The sequence below is a fragment of the Chiloscyllium plagiosum genome, unplaced genomic scaffold, assembly GCF_037043375.1.
Source record: "Chiloscyllium plagiosum isolate Xiang-an unplaced genomic scaffold, Cpla_swu_hap1 HiC_scaffold_3, whole genome shotgun sequence".
NCBI lineage: Eukaryota > Metazoa > Chordata > Chondrichthyes > Orectolobiformes > Hemiscylliidae > Chiloscyllium > Chiloscyllium plagiosum.
Window position 1 is genome coordinate 138598161 of NW_028270141.1, and position 26693 is coordinate 138624853.

Consider the following 26693-nt stretch of genomic DNA (forward strand, 5'->3'; position numbering starts at 1 on the left):
GCAGCATCAGAATACATGCTGATGGTTTCTGCCACACTGCTTACACCATGGGTCATTTCGAAGCACAGAGATTGAGCATGGGCTCAGTAAAATTACCTTATCCTTTCACTAAATTATTATAGTTTCTGAAATGAAAGTATAAATTTGGATTGCTTTAATCCTCCCTTTTGCCTGGACTGTTCATAGTTCCAGCTCCAATTGTTCTTTCAGGGTTATTAATGATTGCAAAAATAAAATGAAAATTTGCTGGCCTAAATTAGCTCTGATTCAGTTCTACATAAGGTTGATATGTGCAAGAGCTTCTAAATTGTAGTCATACCTGAAAAGCTTCATTTCCATTACAAGCAGCAAATAATGACAACCTTCTCATTTACCTCCATTGTTAAATGTGATCACACCATTGCCCAAGACAGACCACTACAATTTGGCCTGAATCAGTGATTTGTTTACATTGATTGATGGGCTCTAGCAACTAGATACAATAATATAGTTAAAGCTTGTGTGCAGACCTTTCTATTTCCCACACAGTTAAAAAAGGTCCACCAATGATCCCGTGAAAATCAAATTGTGTCCATGCTTAGGTTTCTGTGAACAATGGGAGATTGTAATGGTGAAGAATATCTTGGACAATGACAAGAGTATTCTCTCATATATCAAGAAAGATTTCTTTCAGGGCTTCAACGAACCTTCAGCAATTCATTGCAGGAACAAATGGGTTAGTAATCCTAGTGGTGAAAATCCAGCTAATGGAGGGTTCAGTTTTGCATTTTACAAGTCTGAAACTATAACTGCAGTAATTATCTTTGCTACAATACGTTACTTGCCAGGACAAAGGCAGGCAGCCTGTCTTATTCCTAAATGAAGTCTTGTCAACACAAAGACACACAAAAGGTGACAATGTCTCCAGTACATAGAGATACCACTGCCAAGTTCCCCTGCAAGCCACTCACCATCCTGACTTGAAAATTTATTGAAGTTTCTTCATGTTTGGTGGGTCACACAAATTCTCTCCCTAATGGCATTGTGGAACAAACCACCATGTGTGGACTGCAGCAGTTTGAGAAGGCAGCTCATCATCACCTTCTCAAGGGCAACCAGGAATGGAAAATAAATGCTAACTCAGCCAGCGATGCCCACATCTCACAAATGGATAAAAGAATTTTTTCAGACTCTGACTTTTAGCAATGTAGTGATGACCAAATTACTATTCTCTTTATTGTCTCTATATTAAGAAAATATTACATACTTTGGACAGAAGGCAGTTAAGAATCAACTATACTGAAGGGGAAAGGGGTCCAATCAGGAAACAGAGGGCTATTGAGGGAGACACCAACCATATTTCTTCCCGGCCAAAGCCCAAACAAGCAAAATTGTTAGTGTTTCCGCCGTGCCTCAATCCCTACCTGGGGCTGAAATTAACAAGAAGGTGGGAAGCAGCCACACAACGGTCTCAATCTGAGAGAAGGCAAGACAGGCCACTCTAGGTCTCATCCTGCACCAACCAAATTGTGCCCAGCAGATGGGCAGAGGGGAGGCATCTTTACTATTATTTCTAATTAGGACAGACATCTATCCTCGACTTGAAATTTGTGATTATATAACTTGTTCACAATTCTATAGACTTGGGTTAAAAAATAACATTTCTAAAAATGGGTTTCAACTCTAATATAACCTAGAAATGACAAAAATGAGGAAGTTACACAACATGCATTAAAATACTTTTAGAAGAATGGGAGATAATAGACTCGAGGGATCCCAATTATGCTTGTACTCTTTAAGGACAATGTACTGTAGCTAACTACAGCGAACAATCAATTAATCACTCTTCTAAAACAAGGAAGAACTTGAAAAACAACTGTGCGGCAGTAAGGTATCAGAGTCTTCCAAATGTATTTTGCCACAGCTATTAAGTATGTCATAACCAGGAAACCTTGTGTCCAATCCAGAAAGAATACATGTCCTATATATCCTAGTACATTGAAAATAAAGGAAGAAAGCATGTTGCCAGGTCCCTGTGCCCAATGACTGGATGTGTTTTGGGCACCCAAAAACATTTATCTTCAAAAATAAAATGTTAACCACTCAGAAATTACAAACTATTGACAGTCATAAACACATCAAAGAAGTGGGCTCAGTCAAGCTGCTCTTTCAGGGAGCTAGTATTGCTTAGATGGGCCAAATGGGACTCCAAGAACAGTGTGAAAATAGACGTGGAATATGACAAAGCATGAGTGCTAATTTGGGATTTTGAGACTGCTGGGAACTCATTCATAGAATCCCTACAATATGGAAACAGACCATTTGGCCTAACAAGTCCACCAACCCCCCGAAGAGTATCCCACCCAGACCCATTCTCCTACATTTACCCCTGACTAATGCACCTAACCTACACATCCCTGAACACTACGGGCAATTTAGCATGGTCAATTCACCTGACCTGCACATCTTTGGACTGTGGGAGGAAACCGGAGCACCCAGAGGAAACCCACGCAGACACGGGGAGAATGTGCAAACTCCACACAGACAGTCACTCCTGAGGCTGGAATCAAACCCGGGTTCCTGGTGCTGTGAGGCAGCAGTGTTAAGCACTGAGCCACCGTGCTGCTCTATTGCAGAGGGGAGGGGAAAGGAGGCTGTTTTTGAAAATATAAAAGCAAGCTTTTTAACAGGAAAGGAGAGGGTTTTGGCGAGACTAAATGGAGACAGGTTGACTGCTTTACAAAACATCTCCATTCAGTCTGTAAGCGTGACCCTGACCTTTCAGTCGCTTGCCATTTTAATGTACAATCTTGTTCTCTTGCTCACATTTGTGTCCTAGCCCTGCTAGTGTCCACTGAGGCCCAAAACAAGTTGCAGCAACAGCACCTCACCTTTCTGCTTAGGAACTTTACATCCTTTAAATCCAAGTTTTGTTTTTTGAAAATTATGACCAAAAGTGTTAGAAATTCGGAAAAGACGTTCAATGGGACAAAAATAAAGCCTCATTTTGTTGCATAGAGGCATGAATACTGGACATGCTATAGTACTTGAGTCTGCACTGACAACTGAAAATACAAGCAGAGCATTTCTGAAAAGGATAAAAATCTCCTTCCACATACTGTCCGTACATTTGCTCAGTCAGTAAAGAAGGTATTTGTCATTTCTAAAGCAGAAACATCCACATTCATTTTTTACGAACACATCTAAAATCTTTGTTGAGTTCAGACTAGACCAAAGAGAAAGGAGACAGTATTTTCTCTCTGTCCAATTATACAGTGATGTGGAATTGTCAGATGGAAATGCAAGTTCCTTTAAGACTCAAACACAACACCTTCAGAGTTTAAGGAGATTAGGTAATGCTCATTGGACTCTATGTAAGAATCGAGATCTTCACTGGTGGGGTGCTGTTTTCCAGATAACATCAGAGTCACACAGCACAGAAGTGGGAAAGTGAAAACTGATGTTTGTACTCAACTATGGATACAGCAATCTCAAAGTCTTTGCTGTTTTCTTCAACACATGGATATCAATGTGTGAAACAATGATGACAAATGCCCTTTGCGACACATTTTAAAAAGATGGTTCCACCCTTAAAGAGGCACATCTTATTTCAATTGGGCTACTTATATATTTGCTTTGATTGTAACAATGCATCTTGCATGTTTGCTTTCTCGGTGTTTTTGTTTTGACACCGCAAGTAGATAAAACTATGATTTGAAGTTGCTGGTGTTGGATTGAGGTATATAAAGTTAAAAATCACGCAACACCAGGTTATAGTCCAACAGGTTTAGTTGGAAGCACTAGCTTTTGGAGCGATGCTCCTTCATCAGGTGACAACCACCTGATGAAGGAGCAGCAGTCCGAAAGCTAGTGCTTTTGATTAAACCTGTTGGACTATAACCTGGCATTGTGTGATTTTTAACTTTGTATAAAACTAAGTTGAAAATGAAAGAATTAACAGCAATCTTGGTTTGTTCAAAATATTGCATCTATGTATGTCACTATGATGTTTTGCTATAAATTCTGTGTCCTATGATCCTACTTCACTAGCTACCTGATGAAGGAGCAGCTTCCAAATAAACCTGTTGGACTACAACCTGGTGTTGTGTGATTTTTTTTTACTTTGTCCCCACCCCAGTCCAACACCAACCCCCCCCAACATCATGTATAAAGCTAGTGAAAGGGTCACTCAGTAAAGGCACTTCTCTCACAATGCAGTACTAATTCAGCTAGTTTACAATAAGCAGCTCTTCCTGGAAGCTTTTCCCTTTCTGGTTGGCGTTCTTTAACCGTAAAGTTTTCTTTCTTTTCAATCAAGAGTTTGAATCTCACAGAGCAGCACCAGGCTAACTTAATGCAAAATCAGCTCTGAAAACTGATCACACTTTGATGTTTGTGACAAACTCCACCACAGCAGTTCAGACAAGTCATAACATTCTTAATAGAAGTTCATTTGGCCTTTGTACCAAAGCGAGAAGATCTGCACCCACATCCCTCCAAAAATTAATCATCCTCCCTCAGGCCATACTATCAGGTTCCACTGAAATCTGCTGACTAGTTTTTAAGAAACATTGTTTATGGTCAAACAGACTAAAGGGCAAAAATATTACATCTGCCCAACTTCAGTGTCACAACTGAAAAAAAAAGGCTTAGATGTATTAGTTCATTAATTCAACAATTCTTACCTCAATCACTCTGGAGTCAAAATCTTCATAAGTTTCTGTAAGTAAAAAAAAGAAATGGGAATTTTCACTTCAATGAGTAATTTGATCAAATTACTCAATGTTAGGTTAATTCAAATTAAAATGTCTTGACTGCTGACAGTTCACAAGAACCAGTCTCTTTGCACTATCTAAAGCTTTTAGATTACACTGCAAATGAAGAAACAAAGTTGATTATAAAATTATAATCTAAAGTCAATTTTGCATTAAACTATTGAGATGTATGAGTTAAAGTTACATTTCCTACTAATATTAGACTCTTTTTATCTAAAAATAAATCAGATAGAATACACTCTTAATCAGTCTGCAATTTAATCTTCCATTCTTATTTGCCTTCATTATCAATATACTTAAAACAATGTATTTTGTTGATTTCGGGAGTATAAAGGGTTTCTCTCCATGAGCTCCACTGAATTTTCTCATGGGACTTTATGCAGCTTACCTCATCACCTCTGTCCCTACGATACTGCTCTCGCATTACCTTGCGTTCATCCGCGGCAGAGTGATTGCCACTGCCAGGACTTTGAGTTTCCCACGGTCAGCTCCATATTTAAAGCACAGTTCAAAAGCTGCAAGCCAGGAAGAATCCTTCACAATTTCAAAGTGGAAACAGCTGCCCTCCAAATTGGCTAATAAAGGCAAGCTTACACTTTGCTTTTCTGATAGGGACCATGGTCATGCCGGACGGGGAGCATGATAACAGGATCCGTCCTCTTTTCTCAGGACTGCCAGAGGGACAAGATATTGCTAGCCTGGGCTGAAGTTGCCAACAGGATCAGAATTCTTTCCATAGTCCAGGGAAATGCTTAGCAACACTAAGATGATTTATTATCATGGACATTCTGCAAGGCTAAGTGCCACCATCTTTTGTCTATGAGCTCACATTGACATTAACTCTGCCACTGGACCACCTCCCACCAAGGTCCATGGTCAACAACTCACCCCCCACAGACAATTAACCCTTCCTGCCCTTTGCGCTTCCTACTCAATCACTCAGCACACTTCCCCATCTTTCTCCCAAATGCACCCAGCCACTCTCATCCCACTCAAAATCCTTGCCGCAGTCCAAGAGAAAGCAGAGCACAATACAGAGCAGAGACAGGTGGTGGGTGCCTGACATTTGTCTACTTACACCCAACAGAGAGAGAATCCTTGCTCAAGTTGGAGAGGTTAGAGATCCTTGATGTAGGTGATGCCAAGACAGCCATTTCCCAGCAACCAAGTAAAATCCATTGCCAAGTGTGGCACTGTTTCTCCATTGCCACCACGGTGAACATACTCTTAACATGCCCGTACCTCCAACCTATTTCACAACTCACTCCCTCTCATCTCCTACAAGAATAAACAGCATCCATCTACACATACAATTTCCAGTCTGGAGAGTGTAGTTCCTTTTTTATTGCTTAGGATGACAGCACAGGCCCCTCAGCGGAACACTAACAAAGTGGTCTCTTACACCCTCCATCAGCTTGGATACAGACATCAAATCTCACTAGAATATCCACTAAGACAGGGGAGCACATCCTCATGATCACATCACTGGCACCTCTCCACAGCTGGTCAAGGGCACAAACTTGACTGAGATTTTTGAAGAAGTAACAAAGAGGATTAATGGGGGCAGAGCAGTGGACATGATCTACATGGACTTCAGTAAGGAGTTCAACAAGGTTCCTCATGGTAGACTGGATTAGCAAGATTAGATCAAATGGAATACAGGGAGACCTAGCCACTTGGATAAGGAACTGGCTCAAAGGTAGAAGACATAGGGTGGTAGTGAAGGGCTGCCTTTCAGGCTGGAGGCCTGTGGCCAGTGGTGTGTTACAAGGATCAGTGCTGGGTCCTCTGCTTTTCATCATTTATATAAATGATTTGGATGTGAACATAGAAGGTGTAAGTTTGCAGTTGACACCAAAATTGGAGGTGTGTGGTGGACAGTAAAAAAGGTTATCTCAGAGTACAACGGGATCTTGATCTAATGTCATTTACAAAATACCTTGCAGGAACTGTAACAAACACCACATTGAACGAACAGGCAGAAAACTAGCCACCAGGATATATGAACATCAACTAGCCACAAAAATACAATGTTTCACTCTCACTAGTATCCTTACATACAGATGAGAATTCCTAGCTGCATGGCATTCCAACCAGAACTCTCTCAACAAACACATCAACTTGGACCCCATTTACCACTCTGAGAAAAAGAACAGGAAATGATGTTGCAACAGGAAATGACATCACCAACCCAAGGAAACCTAAACACACAAATTGAAAATGGGTCACTAACACCAGTGCTTCACGGGAGGCTCACTGATGTTACCCAGTAGGGTGACGAAACATCTGAAAATGAACCTTCCAGCTCAGTGAGCAAACTAACATCCAGGCTGGGGCTGCTTCCCTGGAACGTTGGAGGCTGAGAGGTGACCTTATAGAGGTATACAAAATCATGAGGGGCTTGAATAGGGTAAATAGATATTTTCCCTGGGGGGAGGGGGAAAAGAGTTCAAAATTAGATGGCATAGGTTTAGGGTGAGAAGAGAAGACTTTAAAAGGGACCTAAGGGGCAACGTTTTCACGCAAAGGGTGGTGCATGTATGGAATGAACTGCCAGAGGAAGTAGTGGAGGTTGGTACAATTTCAACATTTAAACAGCATCTGGAAGGGTATATGAATAGGAAGATTCAGATGGATATGGGCTAAGCGTTGGCAAATGGGACTAGATTAGGTAGGATATCTGGTTGGCATGGACGAGTTGGACCAAAGGATCTGTTGCCGTGCTATATATCTCTATGATTCTATGACACAGAACCCTAAATTGCTGGGCTACCATCTGCTCAGCTTCAGACCAGAAAGGACACCATGGAATTGGCTTTTAACAACATCAAAATGCATAAGGTGACATAGGAACAGGAGGCAGGTTTGCCAAGAGACAGTCAGCAAATTAGACTGAAGGTTGGAGAAGTCCACCAATACTGTGGCATTCTGGCATGTGTGTGCCTACTATCTCCATGGACAGCCAGGTCCAGTGCGCACAGCATCTGCAGGATATGCACAGTTATGTACTCCATCACAATAAACCATTGGCTGCTCAGCACCAGTGGCCGAGATACAAGAGAAATTGGGACCTTCACCTCATTCCAGGTGCCCCTGCTTCACAAGGAGGCAGAATGATGACAGTAGCCAGAAGAAGCATCAAGACATTCTAAGACTATAAGACTTTGGAATCTGTTGGCAAATTGAGGAACTTGGGTGAAACTTCTCAGCTCACCTGATTTTACTGCTGCTTAATAGCCACTCGGATTGATCTGCCATGTTCAACAACATGGTCAAGATCACTGGTGGCCAGGACGTATGGTCAATCTAGTTGGTCAAAGCAAGAGGTTCACACCCAACATTCTGTGATTACGGTGCCTTAACTTGGGTTCACATTGTTTATGTTTAGAACTCATTCAGTTTAAAAACAAAAACAAAACTTATACCATGCACTCCAGGTTTGGTAATAGCCATTTTTAATTTCCTAAACAAGGATTAGAGTAAAATACTGTAGATGCTGGAAATCTAAAATAAAATCAAAATACTGGAGAACTTCAGCATGTCAGATGGCAGAAACATGACAGAAACAAACATTTAACATTTTAAGTCCAATGTTCCAATGAAGAGTCATTTATCAGACTGTTAATACAAAATTGATGTTATGAGTGAGTTGAAGATGTGCCATGATTGATGCTTATCTGATGCCAACCTCTGGATAGAAGATGCAGGCTTTGCAGCCCCTGGACTGTGCCCAGAGTTGTTTGAAATGTAAAAAAGTGAATACCAGAAGATGTCAAAGAGTTGCAGCTGCCAGATACCCACTCAGACTTTCATGTTGGTGATTAATCACCAGAATTTCCTTGCACATTGCAATATAAGTGAGGCAAGATCAGGCAATAGGAGATGTTAGTGGATGGAAATAAACTCCTCACCTGATCACTTGCAAGATCATCTAATTGCTCAAACATTATTTGCAAAATTAGACTCTTCCTCAAAATTGAAAATCTCGTGTTTGGTCATATTTTCCCCAACTTTCTTACCATTGACCTTATCGTTCAGGGATTGAGAAATTTCATCACAATATTTGCTAATAATTTCAATATTGTGTGCAGGTTTCTTTCTTTCATGTTTTTTGGCACCTCTTAATAAATTCTTTGTGCCACTTCATTGTTTGTTTCTTTAGTCCTCTTTTAGTCAACTGGACCTCTGCCTTTCGTTACATGCTGGTGCGCCCTGTGTGCCAACCTCTTACTTCATTTCTTGACCATGGTTGTACGTTTATTTTGTACTACCCTAAATAATTCCCACTTTACCGAGGTTTTGAAAAAAAAATTTCAAGTTTGCCTCACAAATTAAAAACCTTGGCATTTGATTCATGTTGTTCCCTCGAAAAAAAAAATCATATGAATAGATTCCATGGATTCACTGTTAGACCTTTTTTTGCAGTTCATGTTACAAGTGAAATTATTTGTTCAATATCATACTAAGGATTTTCTCTTAAGTATCACAGGATAACATTACTCAATGTTGATTAATGCAAAACTATGTCAACATAATAGACAGATTGCCAGTTATCGATCAATCTCTTCTTTCGTGCATCAGTCTGTTAGTATCCCCTATCATCATGAAACCTTAATGCAATATCGATCCAGGGATGAATTATCAATATTGAATTAGTATGTACACCATTATGAAGATGATAATGCAACAAACTAGATGTACATATTGATGTGCTCTTTGCTTTCATGACTCTACAGCAATTTATTAACAATTTCTCAGAAAGGTTATACCCAGCAAAATTTTCAAAGGCACTTCGCATTTTCCCTACCATATTAGTTTTGTTTTTGCTTTGTTTTCTTCCTTTCTTGCTTCATATTTCTCCATTGTGTGGATGTCACATTTATAGCTTCCATTACAGAAAGATCAACATAAACTGAAAGTGTACTTTACGAATGTCAAACTGTGGATGCCATCTCGTTGATTAGTACATCAGTGAGAAGTCACTTTATTTTTGGGAACCAGGTCCCATAAAGCGTTAAATTATTGTGCATCCATTACTCCAATATCAGAATTAGAAACCAATTTTTGATTCAAGAACAACTAGTAGCCTATGATTTAAATTGTTACTTAATGCAAGGTATGATATGATGCAGTAAAGCTGTATGCTCAGTGAGAATGAAACAAGGATATTCAACATACACAAGCACATACTCTTAGAACAGCATGCTCTAAAGCCAACCAGAGAACAGACTACTAAACAAAATTGTTAGCAAAACTCAGCAAATCTCAGTAGATGAGAAGGCAGGATTAACACAGAGTTCGGTGACTCTTCTGAAGAAGAGTCCTTTCTCCCCACAGATGTTGAGTTTCACCAGCAATTTCTGTTTTTGTTGCAGAGCTCCAGAATCTGCATTTCTTTATTTTGCTTCAGAGAACAGACTATAAAGTCATAGTCATGACCTCCCAACTCCTGTACTCAATGCTCTGACCAATAAAGGAAAGCATATCAAACGCCTTCTTCACTATCCTATCTACCTGCGACTCCACTTTCAAGGAGCTATGAACCTGCACTCCAAGGTCTCTTTGTTCAGCAACACTCCCTAGGACCTTACCATTAAGTGTATAAGTCCTAAGAGAAAGTGAGGACTGCAGATGCTGGAGACCAGAGTTGAAAAGTGTGGTGCTGGAAAAAAGCGGGCCAGGCAGCATCAGAGGAGTAGGAGAATCGACGTTTCGGGCATAAGCCCTTCTTCAGGCTTATGCCCGAAACGTCGATTCTCCTGCTCCTCGAATGCTGCCTGGCCTGCTGCTTATTTCCAGTGTATAAGTCCTGCTAAGATTTGCTTTACTCAAGTTCTCTGTGCAACAAGATAGGGTCAATTAAGTTATTTAATAAGAAAGGCATCCCTCATAGCAGTGATCATAGTATGATTGAATTTTATATTCAGTTTGAGAAAGATAAGTGAGAGTCCAAGGCTAGTACAGCAAACTTGTTTTAACCGGCAGCCGCAATGAACCGACAAAGATCATATATCTCAAATACCATGGAGCTTACAGTATTATGCTGCCCAATTATTACAGTTCTAATTTATTTTTCTCAACTTAGATACACTTCTTGTTCAAGTGACTGACCACATGAAATATCAACACTTGATTCAACGGAGTCAATCCCTCCTCAAATACTACAATCTACCGCGATGTCTGAGTAGTTAGTTGACAGTGCAAGTGAGAAGGCTCTCTGCCGTTAAGTTTGATTTAAGGCAACTCTGCATTATTATTTAAACTGTAAATAAGGTATAAGTGATGTGCATATCCCCTGCATTACGTTTCTACATTGATTACATGGACCTCTTATCTGGAATATTTGATCAACTGGCACATTCCTGGTCCCACTGGTGACGGTTAATAGAACAGTTTGTTGTATGTTAAAAACTTACAAGAAGCAAATATGAAGACTAAAGTGCATGGGCAAATTATGATAAAGCATAAATGTCTGCTCTGCATCTCTATTTAAGGGGATATTTCAGAATACAAGGAACAGATACATTCCCAAAATGTTCACAATCAATGGTTATCCATAAAAAAATTTAACAGTATCAAAGTTAAAAGAAAAAGTAGATAATTGCAAGAAGATGTGTGGCAGGTCAGCAGATTGGTTAGAGTATAAAAATATGTACAGAACGACATAATAATCAGGAGGGTAAAGTGACTTACAAAGAAGGTTAGCTAAAAATAACTATCTATAGAAAGCCTTATTTGTGCACGCTGGCTCAGTGGTAGCACTGCTGGCTTAGCGCCAGGGGACCAGGTTTGATTTTAGCCTTGGATAATCGTCTGTGTGGGGTGTGCACATTCTTGTTGGCCTGGGTTTTTCCCAGTTAGGAGAAAGTGAGGATTGCAGATGCTGGAAAAGCACAGCAGCTCAGGCAGCATCCGAGGAGCAGGGGAAATCGACGTATTGGGCATAATCCCTTCATCAGGAATGGGGCTTCTGGGACGAGAGATAAAATGGGGGGCATTTTATCTCAGCCCCCGGGCCCACAAGCCTCATTCCTGATGAAGGGCTTATGCCCAAAACGTCGATTCTCCTGCTCCTCGGATGCTGCCCAAGATGCTGTGCTTTTTCAGCAGTACACTCAACTCTTTTCTCCAGCTACTCCACTTTCCTTCACAGTCCAAAGATGTGGGATTGGTGGTAAACACGGAGTTACGGGTAGGAGAGCAGGGCACTGGGTCTGGGTGGGACGTTCTCCAGAAGGCCGGTGACTCAACGGGCCGAATGGCCTCTTCTGCACTGTAGGGATTCTACGATTCTAATATTTGTATAAATAAAAGTTAAAGGAAATGTTGATCCTACGGAAAGGGAAACTGAGGAATTAATAATGGAAAAAAAATAAGGAAATGGCTGATCAACTGAATAGATATTTTGTAGTATTCACTTATAGGATACAATGAACATCTCAAAAATTGCAAAATTGTGAGGTGAACGCGACAGTGACAACCCTTGACATCATGGCCGCATTCGATTGAATATGGTATCAAGGAGTTCTGGCAAAATTAGAATCAATGGGTATCAGGAGACAAACTCTCTGCTGGTTGGAGTCATACCTGGCAAATAGGAAGATGGTTGTGGGTTGTTGGAGATCAGTCAGCTCAGCTTCAGGATATTTGCAGCAGGGTAGCGTCCTAGGCTCAACCACCTTCTGCTGTTTTATCAATGATGTTCCCTCAATGTGGGGCGTTTGCTGATGATTCTACAATGCTCACCACCATTCGCGACTCCTCAGATAGAAGCAATCCGTGTTCAAATGCAACAATATGTGGGCAACGTCCAGGTTTAGGCCGACAAGTGGCAAGTAATATTCACACCACACAAAAGGTCATGCAATGACCATCTCCAATAAGAGACAAACTAACTTTCACCCTTTGATATTACATGGTGTTATCATCACCGAATCCTCCACTAACAACATACTTGGGATTCTCATTGACTAGAAACTGAACTGGACTCACCACGTAAACATTGGCTACAAGATCCAGTCACACGCTAACATACTGCAGCGAGTAACACCTCCTGTCTCCTCAAGGTCTGTTCATCTCCCCAAGGCACAAATCAGGAGTGTGATGGAATACTCCCCTCTTGCCTGGATGACTGCAGCTCCAATAAAACTCCAGAAGCTTGACACCATCCAAGGCAAAGCAGCTCACCTGATTGGCACCAGACTGACAACTATATCCTCTCACTATAACAGTACTGCATACTACCTACAAGACCCACTGCAGAAATCTGTCAAAGATTCTTAGACTGCACCTATCAAACCACGATTACTTCCATCTAGCAAGACAAGGGCAGCAGATACATAGAAAACAACCTTCTGCAAGTTTCCCCTCCAAGCCACTCACCATCCTGACTTGGAAATATATTATTGGCCCTTCAGTGGCACTCTGTCAAATCCTCAAACTCCCTCTGTAACAACATTGTGGGTCAACATACAGCTGAATGGCAGTAGCTCACCACCACCTTCTCAAGGGCAACCAGGGATGGGCAATGAATACTGGCCAGCCAGTGACACTCTCATCTTATGAATGAATAAAAAGATTGCAAATCAGGAAATGGTTTGGACACACTCAAATATTACCAGGGGATTGGTACTGAATTGGAGCGTTAGTCTGACAATTCCCAGGTCCTGATGGAAGCAGCCACCAATAGAGGGTTCATGGACTGGCCTTAATTTTCCACAAGTGCCCAGATTCAAGGATGGGTTCAGTCGGATGGAAAAATCATGAGTTCAGCTACTTTATTCAAAAAGACATTGAACAGCAATCAGGAAACTAAATGTTGGTTAGCTTAACATCCTAGCTAAAAAAAAAGACACTTAGAAGCTGTTATTAAGGAGATTATGGCCAGGCATTTAGAGTCATTCAGCATGGAAACAGACCCTTTAGTCCAACTCGTCCACAGGGACCAAGATTCCCAAACTAAACTAGTCCCATTTGCCATCATTGGACTGTATCCCTTTAAAGCTTTCCTATTCATGTACCTCTCCATATGTTTTTTAAAATGATGTAACTGTACGTGCATCTACCACTTCCTCTGGCACTTCATTCCACATATGAACCACCCTGTGTGGAAAGGTTGCCCCTCAGGTGCCTTCTAAATCCTTCTCCTCTTACCTTTAAAATATGACCTTACCTTTGCTGCTCATGGTTTTATAGATCGCTAGAAGGTCACCTGTCAACCTCCTACATTGAAATGAAAAATGTCCCAGCCTATTCAGTCTCTCCTAACTCAAATCCTCCAATTTTGGCAATATCCTGGTAAATGTTTTCTGAACCATCTCCAATTTAACAATATCCTTCCTACCGCAGGGTGACCACCTGTAGAATTTGAACAGCAGCACTAGGAACCACAGGCTCAGGTTAACAGGTAGATCTGAAAGACAGATCCAGAGTGCTCTGTTGTAATCATTAGGTAAAGTACTACATGAAATAACTTCAACAAGACTCATTACACATCTTTGCTGAGAGCCCAATTATCCAATTGACTGTTGAAGCAGCTACCACAGGGAAAACATTGCTCATTAACAGCTCTTGCTCCATGATCTGTTCTGGCAATTGCAAAATTTTGTTTTCTTTTCAAATAAAAGTTAATTTCAAAAGCTTGCAGTTTCTGCTGATACTTTAAAAGGGCTCTGGATGATTGTATGCATATCTGTAAAAACCAATTTACAAGATGCATTGCAAAATTCGACCAAGCTCCTCAGACAGCATCTTCCAAACTCTGACCTCCCTAATTGCATTGTGGGTCTAACTACAGCACATAAACTGCAGTTAAAGATAACTCAGAATACCTTCTCAAGGGCAATCAGGGACAGCAACAAATGCCCAGCCAGCAACACACATGATGCAAGACTAAATAAAAAGAAAAATCCCAGGTTAGTTTTTAATGATCATCCTAAATTAAAAACAAACCCAGGAAATGTGAAGTGCATATTAATGATTTTACTTTAATCGTTCCTGGTACATTAGCATCACTGGAGGTGCCAGCATTTTTGCTCAGCCCAATTATTCTTGAGCAGCTGTATTGAGCTATTTTCTTGAACCCCTATTGTCTCTAACATGCAGGTAGACCCATAGGGCCATTATTGAGTTCAAGGATTGACCTCAGTGGCAATGAAGGAATGGCGATATCATCCCAAATTGAGCCTGAGATTTGAAGGAGTACAGCAGCTCACAGCCTTCCAGATGTCTGCTCCCCTTGTCCTTTAGAGTGGTAGAATGTGTGCCTGGACTTTCAAGGAAATCTTGGGTGAGTTGCTGCAGTGCGCCTTTTATATGGTGCACAAAACTGTCACTGAACACTGATGATTTTTAAGGTGATTGGTGGGATGCCAATCTGCTTTTTGCTGGAGAGAGCTTCTTTAAAAAGCTCCTGCTTCCTCCATGTAAGTGGAGAGTATTCCATCACACTCTAAACTCGTGTAGATGGTGGATGGTTTTTAGCAGTCAGGAGGAGACATGGACAGTGCAGAATTTCCAATCCATGGCCTGCTCTTTCAGCTACAGTTCTTATGTAGCTTCTCCAGTTCAGTTTCCACTTCAGATCAAAACAAATCAAATTTTCACTGGTCACTTCCCACAATATTGATAATTGCAATGCCTTTGAATGTTGAGGGGTGATGGTTAGATTCACTCTAGTCAGGGATGTTCATTGTCTGACGCTTGCAGATGTTAATTGCCACTTATCATCCCACCCGGAATGCTGCCAAGGTTTTCCCATGAGGGCAAGGTCTGCATCAGAGTGTGAGGGGCTGCAAGTATTGCTGAATATTGGACAAACAGCAAATATCCTCACATCTGACTTAATGAAGGAGGATGGTCATTGATGAATCAGCTGCAAATGGTTTGGCCTACTTTGATTAAATGTTCTGGAATAGGCTGTTATGGCACTGTGGTTATGTTCTTTGCTCTGAACCTGGAGGTCCAAGTTCAAATTGTGCTTGCTCAAAGATTTAAAAACGTGTTACAATCCTCTGAAATTTATTCCTCCTCCAACACTACCTTTCTTAGCATCCAACTACACTTTAAACATCCTGAATGGGTGTTGTTTTTGCTCATCACATTAATTGAAACATTGAAGTGGAAATTATTCTTCAAATCTGTACTAAATTTATATTAATTTCAATGCACATCTTCAGATTTTCTGGCTGAATGTAAAGCAATACTGAAATAACTACACAGAGGCTGGTATCCCATCACCAAGTCACCCTTTACTTACATGTGCACAGTACATGGGCTCTGACCGGCCAGTTTAAAATCAGTCCCGAGAATGAGGAGAGTCGCTGACTCTCCCGTTTATTTCTTTTTAGAACCTCTGACACTCCTGTTTATCTCTGTCAGCCAGAGATCCCCGATTGGCCCAGATTGACAACCTCAGTCAAGCATTTCAGCCAATGAATTCAACCTGGCCTGGTTCCAGTCATGACATTCCTCCCCCACTAAGTCTGGAGATGTAGACCTGTTCTTTCTCTTGTAGCCTCTACTAGGACATTTTCGCCTCAGGTCCAATTCCTCTGACTCGGACTCCGACACAGGCGGTGTGTACCGGACCACAGCCTGGCTTGTCTCGGGACAGTTTGTTCCTTTTCATCTGGCTAACAATACCGAAGCTGCATTCAGTCTCTGAGGTTTCCATGTTGCTAAACGGAGGGGGAGAACTCACATTTTCTGACAGCCTGTCAGTCTGTTCAGAGAGGTCCGGTATCGTTTGCTCCTGGCCAGTTTGTGTGGTAGCAGCTTTCAGGTGATTCACATTTTTGTCCAGAACTACCTCACCGACCTGAACTTCATGCTAAATTGCTCGTAGTGTTAGGTAAAGGGGTAAATGTAGGGGAATGGGTGAGGTGCGATTCGGCGGGTCAGTGTGGACTTGTTGGGCCGAAGGGCCTGTTTCCACACTGTAAGGAATCTAATCTAATCTAAAATTCACGTCATGAAATCTGACCACATGTCCACCTCGCCTCATATCCCTGCCGGGCCATTTCCTTGGTTCTTCCACCAAATCTCGTCCGCTGAAGTAAGCGGTTTCTCTCACTTAGAGAAGACATGTGGCTGGCATTGACGTTCTTGTGGCGGCTAAATTTGACCAGATGCTAAGGGTGACATAGGGCTACCTAACGAAGACAAGGCTAAGAGGGGTTTGTGGTCTGTTGCTATCACAAATTTATGTTTGTAAAAGGTATTGGTGGAACTACTTCACACCAAAGGTGAGCGCCAAATCTGAGCGTATTTGCATTTGGCATCAGCCAATATCCAAGAAGCATATGCTATTGGGCATTCCTCTCCATAGGGCCACTGGTGAACCAACACTTCACACCTGGGATCATAGTGGGCCAACACCTTAGATGACAATAACTGCTTATTCACTTCCCTAAAGGCTATTTCTTGGGTACCATTTCAAAGGCTGGCCCCTTTTCAATAGCAGTTGTAGGGATGCAAAAGGTGGAGGCCAGGTTATCTGTGAATTTCCAATATTTTGTGCCTGTCAGCCAGGTGTCCCTGTTTGGCCCAGGTTAATAATCCCAATCAAGGATCTCAGTCAATGAAATCTACCTGGTTCTTATCACTACAAACACTTACTGATACACTTGATCCGAAACAAAATACTTTATGTGCACTATTCCCTAAATTCAGTTGTTTAAAACATCCACATGATCAGTCTTTGTGCTGGATGTTCTACCCTCTTTCCAAAACAAATCAAATCAGATTTTCAGTGACAGACCCTGTTGTGCATGTGGCTATATTTCAGTGCAGAACCTCACCTTGTGAAATCTTTCCAAAGTCTGTAAAATTTCATCTTGTTGATTTAAGGAAAGAAATTGACAAAGTTAAATGAAAAAAAAAACAACCTTTTGTTAAACCTTGTTCCTCAGCATCAGCAATGTGCATTTTGGGAAATGCATTTTCTTTTCAAAGGGGTAAAAATAGATTTTAAATTATCAGTGTGTAGACTTCAATCATGATGAGGTCAGCCTTACTAGTTTTCTTTTTGCATGAATTTCCATAATTATTTGTCACTGCTTTAGACTACTAATTGCTTTTCTGTGTACCATCTCCAATGCTTTTTTGAGAGATTACAGCTGACAGTTTCCAGGTACTTTTCCAAGCCCCTCTGCAATGAAATTCAATGTAGATTTATGATAATGAACAATGATGTATAATGTTTTACGTATGTCAACACCAGCTTTTAATTTGCCATCTATATGGATCATTGTAAAAGCAATCAACATCTTTCATCAAATCTCCCGCTGAAATTATGTTCATCAGCATTAGCTTAAATTGAGGCCCACTGTTAAATTAACTTGATAATCAATAGTCATATAGATTAGATGCAATAGTGACCAACTCTGTCTGTGGCCCATCATAAACATCCCTATCCTACAAGATGTTTCTCACAAGCTATCTGAAACGCCAAATAAATGATGTGAAAGTGAATTCACCGTCTCTTAAATGCACACAAATGGTTTTGAACATTACTGCTGTACAGGTAATCCTCCAGCCTACATATGAGAAGAGTTTCTATTCTTTTACCTCCTGGCAGTGGGCTAATGGGCCTGTAGTTATTTGGGTCAGAATTATACATTTGGTTTGGTTTCAATTTATTAAATCTCACCAATAATTAACAAATCCTTCATGATGATTGTCAATGCCTTACAACATTCCTCTCCAAATCGCCTTTGCTATTCTATGTTCGTAATCTGGTTCAGGAGATTTCTCATTAAATCCCTTTAATTTGGGAATAATTCTACCACCCTAATTAAAAATGTGAATGTTTTGATCAAACGCAATTAAGTATTTTGACTATATTGCCTGATTCTAATTCAGTTCCATTCACCTTATGGAAATTTGTCTTATAAAAAAGCTGCAAGTTGGACATGTAGGATGGTTTCAGAGTGTGCTTGTTTATGAAAGGAACACAGTGTCTTACATAAAAGGCAGCACTGGGAAAATGAGAGTATATTTCACTGAAGCATTTATTTTAAAAAATGGTAGAAGTGACAATGCAATAAGACTTTCAAGGCATCTTTGTTTACCCCAAGTCATTTTCTTTTAATTTGTAAGGGCATAATTGGCTAGGCCAGCACACATCCCCAATTGGCCAAACATTTAAGATGGTTGTGGGTCTAGAGTCACATGTATTCGAGACCAGGTAAAGATTGCAGTTTCCTTCCATAAATGACATTAGTGAAGCAGATGGGTATTTCTGGCAATTGACAATGGTTTCACAATCATCATTAGACTTTTAATTCCAAAACTTTTGATTGAATTCAAATTCCACCATCAGTCAAGGTGAGATTCAAAGCTGGGGCGCCCAGAACATTACCTGGGTCTCGGGATTAATAATCCAGCGATAATTATCATTTCAGCCATTACCTTCCTTTGAATTTCAGGAATAAACAGTAATATAAGTCATTTAGGATTTGGATTGAGATGATGAGAAATGGGAAGACTTCTTTTACCCCAGAGGACTGTGGAAACTCAAACATTTGAATATATAAGATCATTAGATGTTTGCACACCACATAATTAAGGGACACAGATGCCATAGACTGGTTTGGAGGTTGGGGTGGGGTGGGGAGGAGCAGGGCGGTTGGTATTGAGGTAAAGATCGCAAATTATCGCACTGAAGGGCAGAATAGTCTCTTAATTCTTATGTTTCCCCTTGAGGGGTAATCTAGAGTGAGCGGTCATAGTTTTAGGATAAAAGAATACAGATTTAAAAAGGAAGAATTACATCTCTCAAAAGGTTGTGAATCCATGGAATTCACTGCCACACTGGTGGATGCTGGGACACTGAGCAAATTTAAAGGAGCAGAGAGACAGATTTTTAATTAGTAATGGGTTGAAGAGTTAGGCTTCATGCAGAGACTCAAACAAACAGCTCTGCCAACCATCCAACCCAAACTTTGGATCCGCTACGTGGATGACTCGTTTGCCATCACTAAACAAAACAAACTAGAGGAAACCTTCAAGACCATCAATAATACCCTTACCGGCATAAAATCCACTAAAGAGGAAGAAAACAACAAACTGCCATTCCTAGATGTTGCAGTAAAGCAAACAGCCAATGGGGAACTTCAAACCAGCGTCTACAGGAAAATAAAACATAAGGACCAAATACTGAACTACAGAAGCAATCATCCCAACACCCACAAACGGAGCTGCATTAGAACATTATTTCAATGAGCCACCACACACTGCAGCACAGAGAAACGACACAGAGCAGAGGAAAATCACCTATACAGTGTATTCAAAAAGAACGGATACCCAATGAACAGTCCACTGATTTTCAGCAACAAACCCAATAAGCAGACAAAACACGTCCAGAAACCGGAGCCACTCTCCCCGACATCAAAGACATCTTGGAAATGACTGCCAGACTACTCAGACCCCTTGGAATCATGGTAGCCCACAAACCCATCAACACACTAAAACAGCAGCTAATGAACTTGAAAGACAGGCAACAAGCAAAACTAATGTCATTTAGAAAATACTTTGCAAGAACTGTAACAAACACTACATTGGACAAACAGGCAGAAAATTAGCCACCGGGATACGTGAACACCACCTAGCCACAAAAAGACATGACCCACTCTCACTAGTATCTTTAGATTCAGATAAGGACGGACACCACTTCGACTGGAACAACATATCCATCCTAGGACTAGCCAAACAGAGACACGTGCGAGAATGCCTAGAAGCATGGCACTCCAACCGGACCTCTATCAACATACGCATTGACGTGGATCTTATTTACCACCCCCCAAGAAAAAGAACAGGAAGTGATATCACCAGCTCAAGAAAACCTCAACAACACAAATAGAAAGTGGGCCATATCACCAGTGCTTCAGATTTCCAGCATTTCGCAGTGTAGTCTTTTGTTATGTTGTAAATGGTGTCAGTGCTGACACTTTTGGAACTCCACACTTTTGGACGTTTCGGGCATAAGCCCTTCGTCAGGAATGAGGCTTGTCACCCAAGGGGGCTGAGAGATAAATGGGAGGGGGGTGTGGGGCTGGTGGGAAGGTAGCTGAGAATCCAGTAGGTAGATGAAGTTGGGGGTGAAGGTGATAGGTCAGATAGTTAGGAAGGAAGATGGATAGGTAGGACAGGTTAAGAGGGAAGTGCTGAGTTGGAAGGTTGGATCTGGGATAAGGTGGAGGGAGCAGAAATGAGGAAACTGGCAAAATCCACATTTTCCCCTGCCACTGCAGGAATTGCAAAACCTGCGTCCACACCTCCCCCTTACCTCCGTCCAAGGCCCCAAAGGCCCCATATCCTTCAGAGATTTACCTGTACTTCACACAATGTAATGTACTGTGCCCATTGCTCTCGATGTGGACTCCTCTACACTGGGGAGACAGGACGTCAACTTGCGGTACATTTCAGAGAACATCTCCGGGACAACCCCACCGTCACTTTAACTCTCCCACCTCCCCCACTCTGCCAAGGAAATGCATGTCCTAGGCCTCCTCTATCACCAAACCCTTATTACCCGATGCCTGGAGGAAGAAAGCCTTGAGACCCTCCAACCACAGAAGATCAATGTGGATTTCTCAATCCCTCTCCCCCCAACTTATCCCCGATCCAACCTCCCAATTCGGCACCGCCCTCTTGACCTGTCCATCTTCCTTCTCCCCATCCACTCCACCCTCCTCTCCAACCTATCACCTTCACCTCCAACTCCAGCTACCTATCGCATTCTCAGCTACCTTCCCCCAGCACCCCCCCCTCCCCTTCTCTCTCAGCCCCCTTGGGCTACAAGCCTCATTCCTGATGAAGGGCTCAGGCTCGAAATGTCAATTCTTCTGCTCCTCGGAAGCCGCCTGACCGGCTGTACTTTTCTAGTAACACACTCTTTGACGTCACACGCACCTGAATGATGACCTAGAGGCACATATGGTAATCAATTCTTAACTTCATGGGTGAGAAAATGAATAAATAGGAGTTTAGAAATATATGAGGAGGAGCACTTCACACTGAAATGATTGCTCATTGGTTTTACTTCTTAGCGAATCATGTTCAATTGTAAACGTGTTCAATTACGTTCAATTTATAAAAGGCAAAAAATTTGAGATTGACATGACGTAGGAGATGACTGATGCAAACTAATATCAAAAACTGAAATTAAGGGGGAAAACTAATGCTAGAACATTTTAAGCCTTCAATCAATTTAGATTCCCATGTTCTCTAATTAATAATATTCCAACATGAGACATACTGAGCCTAAGTTGTTGTAATCATGATATTGTGGTCTCAAGATTTTGAACAGAATTAAATTATTTAAATTTGCTAGGAACATCAGCAAAGTAAATGTAACACCAACTTTACTCTTGTCACACTGAACAGGGTGCCCTTCCAACTGAAATGCTGACTACACAAGAAAATTAGAACATGCACACATTTATAAAGCATCTTTTACATAGTGAATGAAAAAGTCATCTTAAAAGGAGTGTGTGTCAGAAAATATAACAAGCAAAACAAAAGGGAGAAATAAGGACAAAATGTTTTTTGGAATAACTGCTCCTTTATTGAGGTATTTTAGGTTTTGGAGCTAATTTCCTTAAATCCCAGAAGCAGCAATTACTGGATCCAGGGAGATAGATCAATCTGAGACAGGTACAGTTGAGAACAGAAGTGAGTCAAACAGTCAGGGCAGGCAGGGACAAGGTAGGACTAATAAATTAAACTGCATTTATTTCAATGCAAGGGGCCTAACTGAACTCAGGGCATGGTTAGGAACATGGGACTGGGATATCATACCATTTACAGAAACATGACTCAGGGATGGGCAGAACAGGCAGCTTAACGTTCCAGGATACAAATGCTTCAGGAAGGATAGAAAGGGAGGCAAGAGATGAGGGGGAGTGGTGTTTTTTTTATAAGGGATAGCATTACAGCTGTGCTGAGGGAGGATATTCATGGAAATACATCCAGGGAAGTTATTTGGGTGGAACTGAGAAATAAGAAAGGAATGGTTACCTTATGGGGATTGTATTATAGACCCCCCCCCCCCAATAGTCAGAGGGAAACTGAGAAACAAACTTGTAAGGAGATCTCAGCTATCTGTAAGAATAATAGGGTAGTTATGGTAAGGGATTTTAACTTTCCGAACTTCGACTGGGACCGCCATAGTGTTAAGGGTTTAGACGAAGAGGAATTTGTAAAGTCTGTACAAGAAAATTTTCTGATTCAGTATGTGGATGTACCTACTAGAGAAGGTGCAAAGCTTGACCTACTCTTGGGAAATAAGGCAGGGCAGGTGACTGAGGTGTCAGTGGGGGAGCACTTTGGGGCCAGCGACCATAATTCTATTAGATTTAAAATAGTGATGGAAAAGGATAGACCAGATCTAAACGTTGAAGCTCTAAATTGGAGAAAGGCCAATTTTGATGATATTAGATTAGATTAGATTCCCTACAGTGTGGAAGCAGGCCCTTCGGCCCAACAAGTCCACACCGACCCGCCGAAGAGCAACCCACACAGACCCATTCCCCTACATTCACCCCTGACTAATGCACCTAACACTACAGGCAATTTAGCACGGCCAATTCACCTAACCTGCACATCTTTGGGTTGTGGGACGAAACAGGAGCACCTGGAGGAAACCCACGTAGACACAGGGAGAATGTGCAAACTCCACACAGACAGTTGGCAGACGCGGGAATTGAACCCGGGTCCCTGATGCTGTGAGGCAGCAGTGCCAACCACTCAGCCACCGTGCCGCCCCTAGGCAAGAACTTTCAAAAGCTGATTGGGGGCAGATGTTCTCAGGTAAAAGGACGGCTGGAAATGAGAGGCCTTCAGAAATGAGATAACCAGAGTCCAGATAAAGTATATTCCTGTTAGGGTGAAAGGAAAGGCTGGTAGGTATAGAGAATGCTGGATGACTAAAGAAATTGAGGGTTTGGTTAAAAAGAAGGAAGCATATTGTCAGGTATAGACAGGATAGATCAAGTGAATCCTTAGAAGAGTATAAAGGAAGTAGGAGTATACTTAAGAAGGAAATCAGGAGGGCAAAAAGGGACATGAGTTAGCTTTGGCAAACAGAATTAAGGAGAATCCAAAGGGGTTTTACAAATACATTAAGGACAAAAGGGTAAGTAGAGAGAGAATAGGGCCACTCAAAGATCAGCAAGGCAGCCTTTGCGTGGAACCACAGAAAATGGGGGAGATACTAAAAGAGTATGTTGCATCAGTATTTGCTGTGGAAAAAGATATGGAAGATATAGACTGTAGGGAATTAGATGGTGACATCTTGCAAAATGTCCATATTACAGAGGAGGAAGTGCTGGATGTCTTGAAACGCATAAAGGTGAATTAATCCCCAGGACCTGATCAGGTGTACCCTAGAATTCTGTGGGAAGCTAGAGAAGTGATTGCTGGGCCTCTTGCTGAGATATTTGTTTCATCGATAGTCACAGGTGAGGTGCCAGAAGACTGGAGGTTGGCTAATGTGGCGCCACTCTTTAAGAAGGCTAGTAAGACAAACCAAGGAACTATAGACCAGTGAGCCTGACGTCAGTGGTGGGCAAGTTGTTGGAGGGAATCCTGAGGGACAGGACGTACATGTATTTGGAAAGGTAAGGAGTGATGAGAGATAGTCAACATGGCTTTGTGCATGGGAAATCATGTCTCACAAACTTGATTGAGTTTTTTGAAGAAGTAACAAAGAGGATGGATGAGGGCAGAGCAGAAGATGTGATCTATATGGACTTCAGTAAGGTGTTCGACAAGGTTCCCCATGGGAGACTGGTTAGCAGGGTTGGATCTCACGGAATAAAGAGAGAACTAGCCATTTGGATACAGAACTGACTCAAAAGGTAGAAGACAGAGGGTGGTGGTGGAGGGTTGTTTTTCAGATTGGAGGCCTGTGACCAATGGAGTGCCACAAGGATTGGTGCTGGGCGCTCTACTTTTTGTCATTTACATAAATGATTTGGATGCGAGCATAAGAGGTACAGTTAGTAAGTTTGCAGATGACATCAAAATTGGAGGTGTAGTGGACAGCGAAGAAGGTTGCCTCAAATTACAACAGGATCTTGATCAGATGGGCCAATGGGCTGAGAAGTGGCAGATGGAGTTTAATTCAGATAAATGCGAGGTGCTGCATTTTGGGAAAGCAAACCTTAGCAGGACTTATACACTTAATGATAAGGTCCTAGGGAGTGTTGCTGAACAAAGAGACCTTGGAGTGCATGTTCATAGCTCCTTGAAAGTGGAGTCGCAGGTAGATAGGATAGTGAAGAGGGTGTTTGGTATGCTTTCTTTTATTGGTCAGAGTATGGAGTAAGGAGTTGGGAGGTCATGTTGCAGCTGTACAGGACATCGGTCAGGCCAATGTTGGAATATTGCGTGCAATTCTGGTCTCCTTCCTATCAGAAAGATGTTGTGAAGCTTGAAAGGGTTCAGAAAAGATTTACAAGGATGTTGCCAGGGTTGGAGGATTTGAGCTAGGAGAGGCTGAACAGGCTGGGGCTGTTATCCCTGGAGTGTCGGAGGCTGAGGGGTGACCTTATAGAGGTTTACAAAATTATGAGGGGCATGGATAGGATAAATAGACAAAGTCTTTTCCCTGGGGTTGGGGAGTCCAGAACTAGTGGGCATAGGCTTAGGGTGAGAGGGGAAAGATATAAAAGAGACCCAAGGGGCAACATTTTCACGCAGAGGGTGGTACGTGTACGGAATGAGCTGCCAGAGGATGTGGTGGAGACTGGTACAATTGCAACAGTTAAGAGGCATTTGGATGGGTATATGAATAGGAAGGGTTTGGAGGGATATGGGCCAGGTACTGGCAGGTGGGACTAGATTGGGTTGGGATATCTGGTCGGCATGGACAGGTTGGACCGAAGGGTCTGTTTCCGTGCTGTACATCTTTATGACTTTAAATGCTGAATAGCATTAAGTCTTGGTGCTTATTTGGAGATCTGGTGCAGACACGATGGGTTAAAATACCTCCTTCAGAATTGCAACACTTCTGAAGATTAGAAGAATGGGCAAAGAACTGACCAGTACAATTTGAAGACCCGATCAGAAACCGGGGGTATCAAACTTATTGTACTCACTAGAATCTCTGCCTTAACAACCACAGAAAATGGGAGAAGGAATAGGCCATTAGCCTCTTCAAGCCTGCTCCACATTTCAGCATAATCATGGCTGATCATCCAAATCAGTAACCTGTTCCCACTTTCACCTTAAACTTTTGATCCCTTTAGCCCAAAGAAATATATCTAACACCTTCTTCAAAGCCTTTAAATACTTTGGCTTCAACCACTTTGTGTGGAGAATGCCTCAAACTCATCACTCTGTGTGAAGAAATTTCTCTTCATCTCAGTCCTAAATAGCCTACCCCATATCATTTGACTGTGTCCCCTGGTTCTGCACTCCCTAGTCATTGGGAAGATCCTTCCTACATCACTCTGTTAAGTCCTGTTATAACTTGATAGGATTCTAGGAGATCTTCCCTTATCCTTCTAAACTTCAGTGAACATAGTTCTAACCAATCCAGTCTCTATTCATATATCAGATCTGCCAACCCAGGAATCAGTCTGGTCAACCTCAGTTGCACTCCCTCCCGAGCTAGAACGCACTGCTTCAGAAAAGGAGACCAAATTGCATACAGTATTCCAGTTGTAGCCTCACCAAGGCCACACAGAATTGCACGAAGACATCCCTGCTCCTGTTCTCACGTCCTCTCACTATGAAGTCCTCTCACACTATTTGCCTTCTGCACCACCTGCTGCTTACTTCGGGCAACTAAGTGTGCAAGGATCACTGGATCTCATTGCACTTTCTCCTTTCTAAATCCATCATCATTCAAATAGTAATCTGCCTTCCTGTTTTTGCTACCCAAATGGGTATTCTCATATTTATCTACAATATATGTCATCTGCCATGCAC

The 26693-nt window shown here is 41.8% G+C and overlaps 1 protein-coding gene across 1 annotated transcript in view; it reads right to left on the bottom strand.

Moving 5' to 3' along the window:
• Positions 1–26693, bottom strand: part of mrps5 (mitochondrial ribosomal protein S5) — a 138457-nt gene that overhangs the window by 70784 nt on the left and 40980 nt on the right. The window contains exon 5 of the mRNA XM_043687173.2: positions 4665–4699. Coding sequence (XP_043543108.2) covers positions 4665–4699 — 35 coding nt within the window. The remainder of the gene's footprint in view (positions 1–4664; positions 4700–26693) is intronic.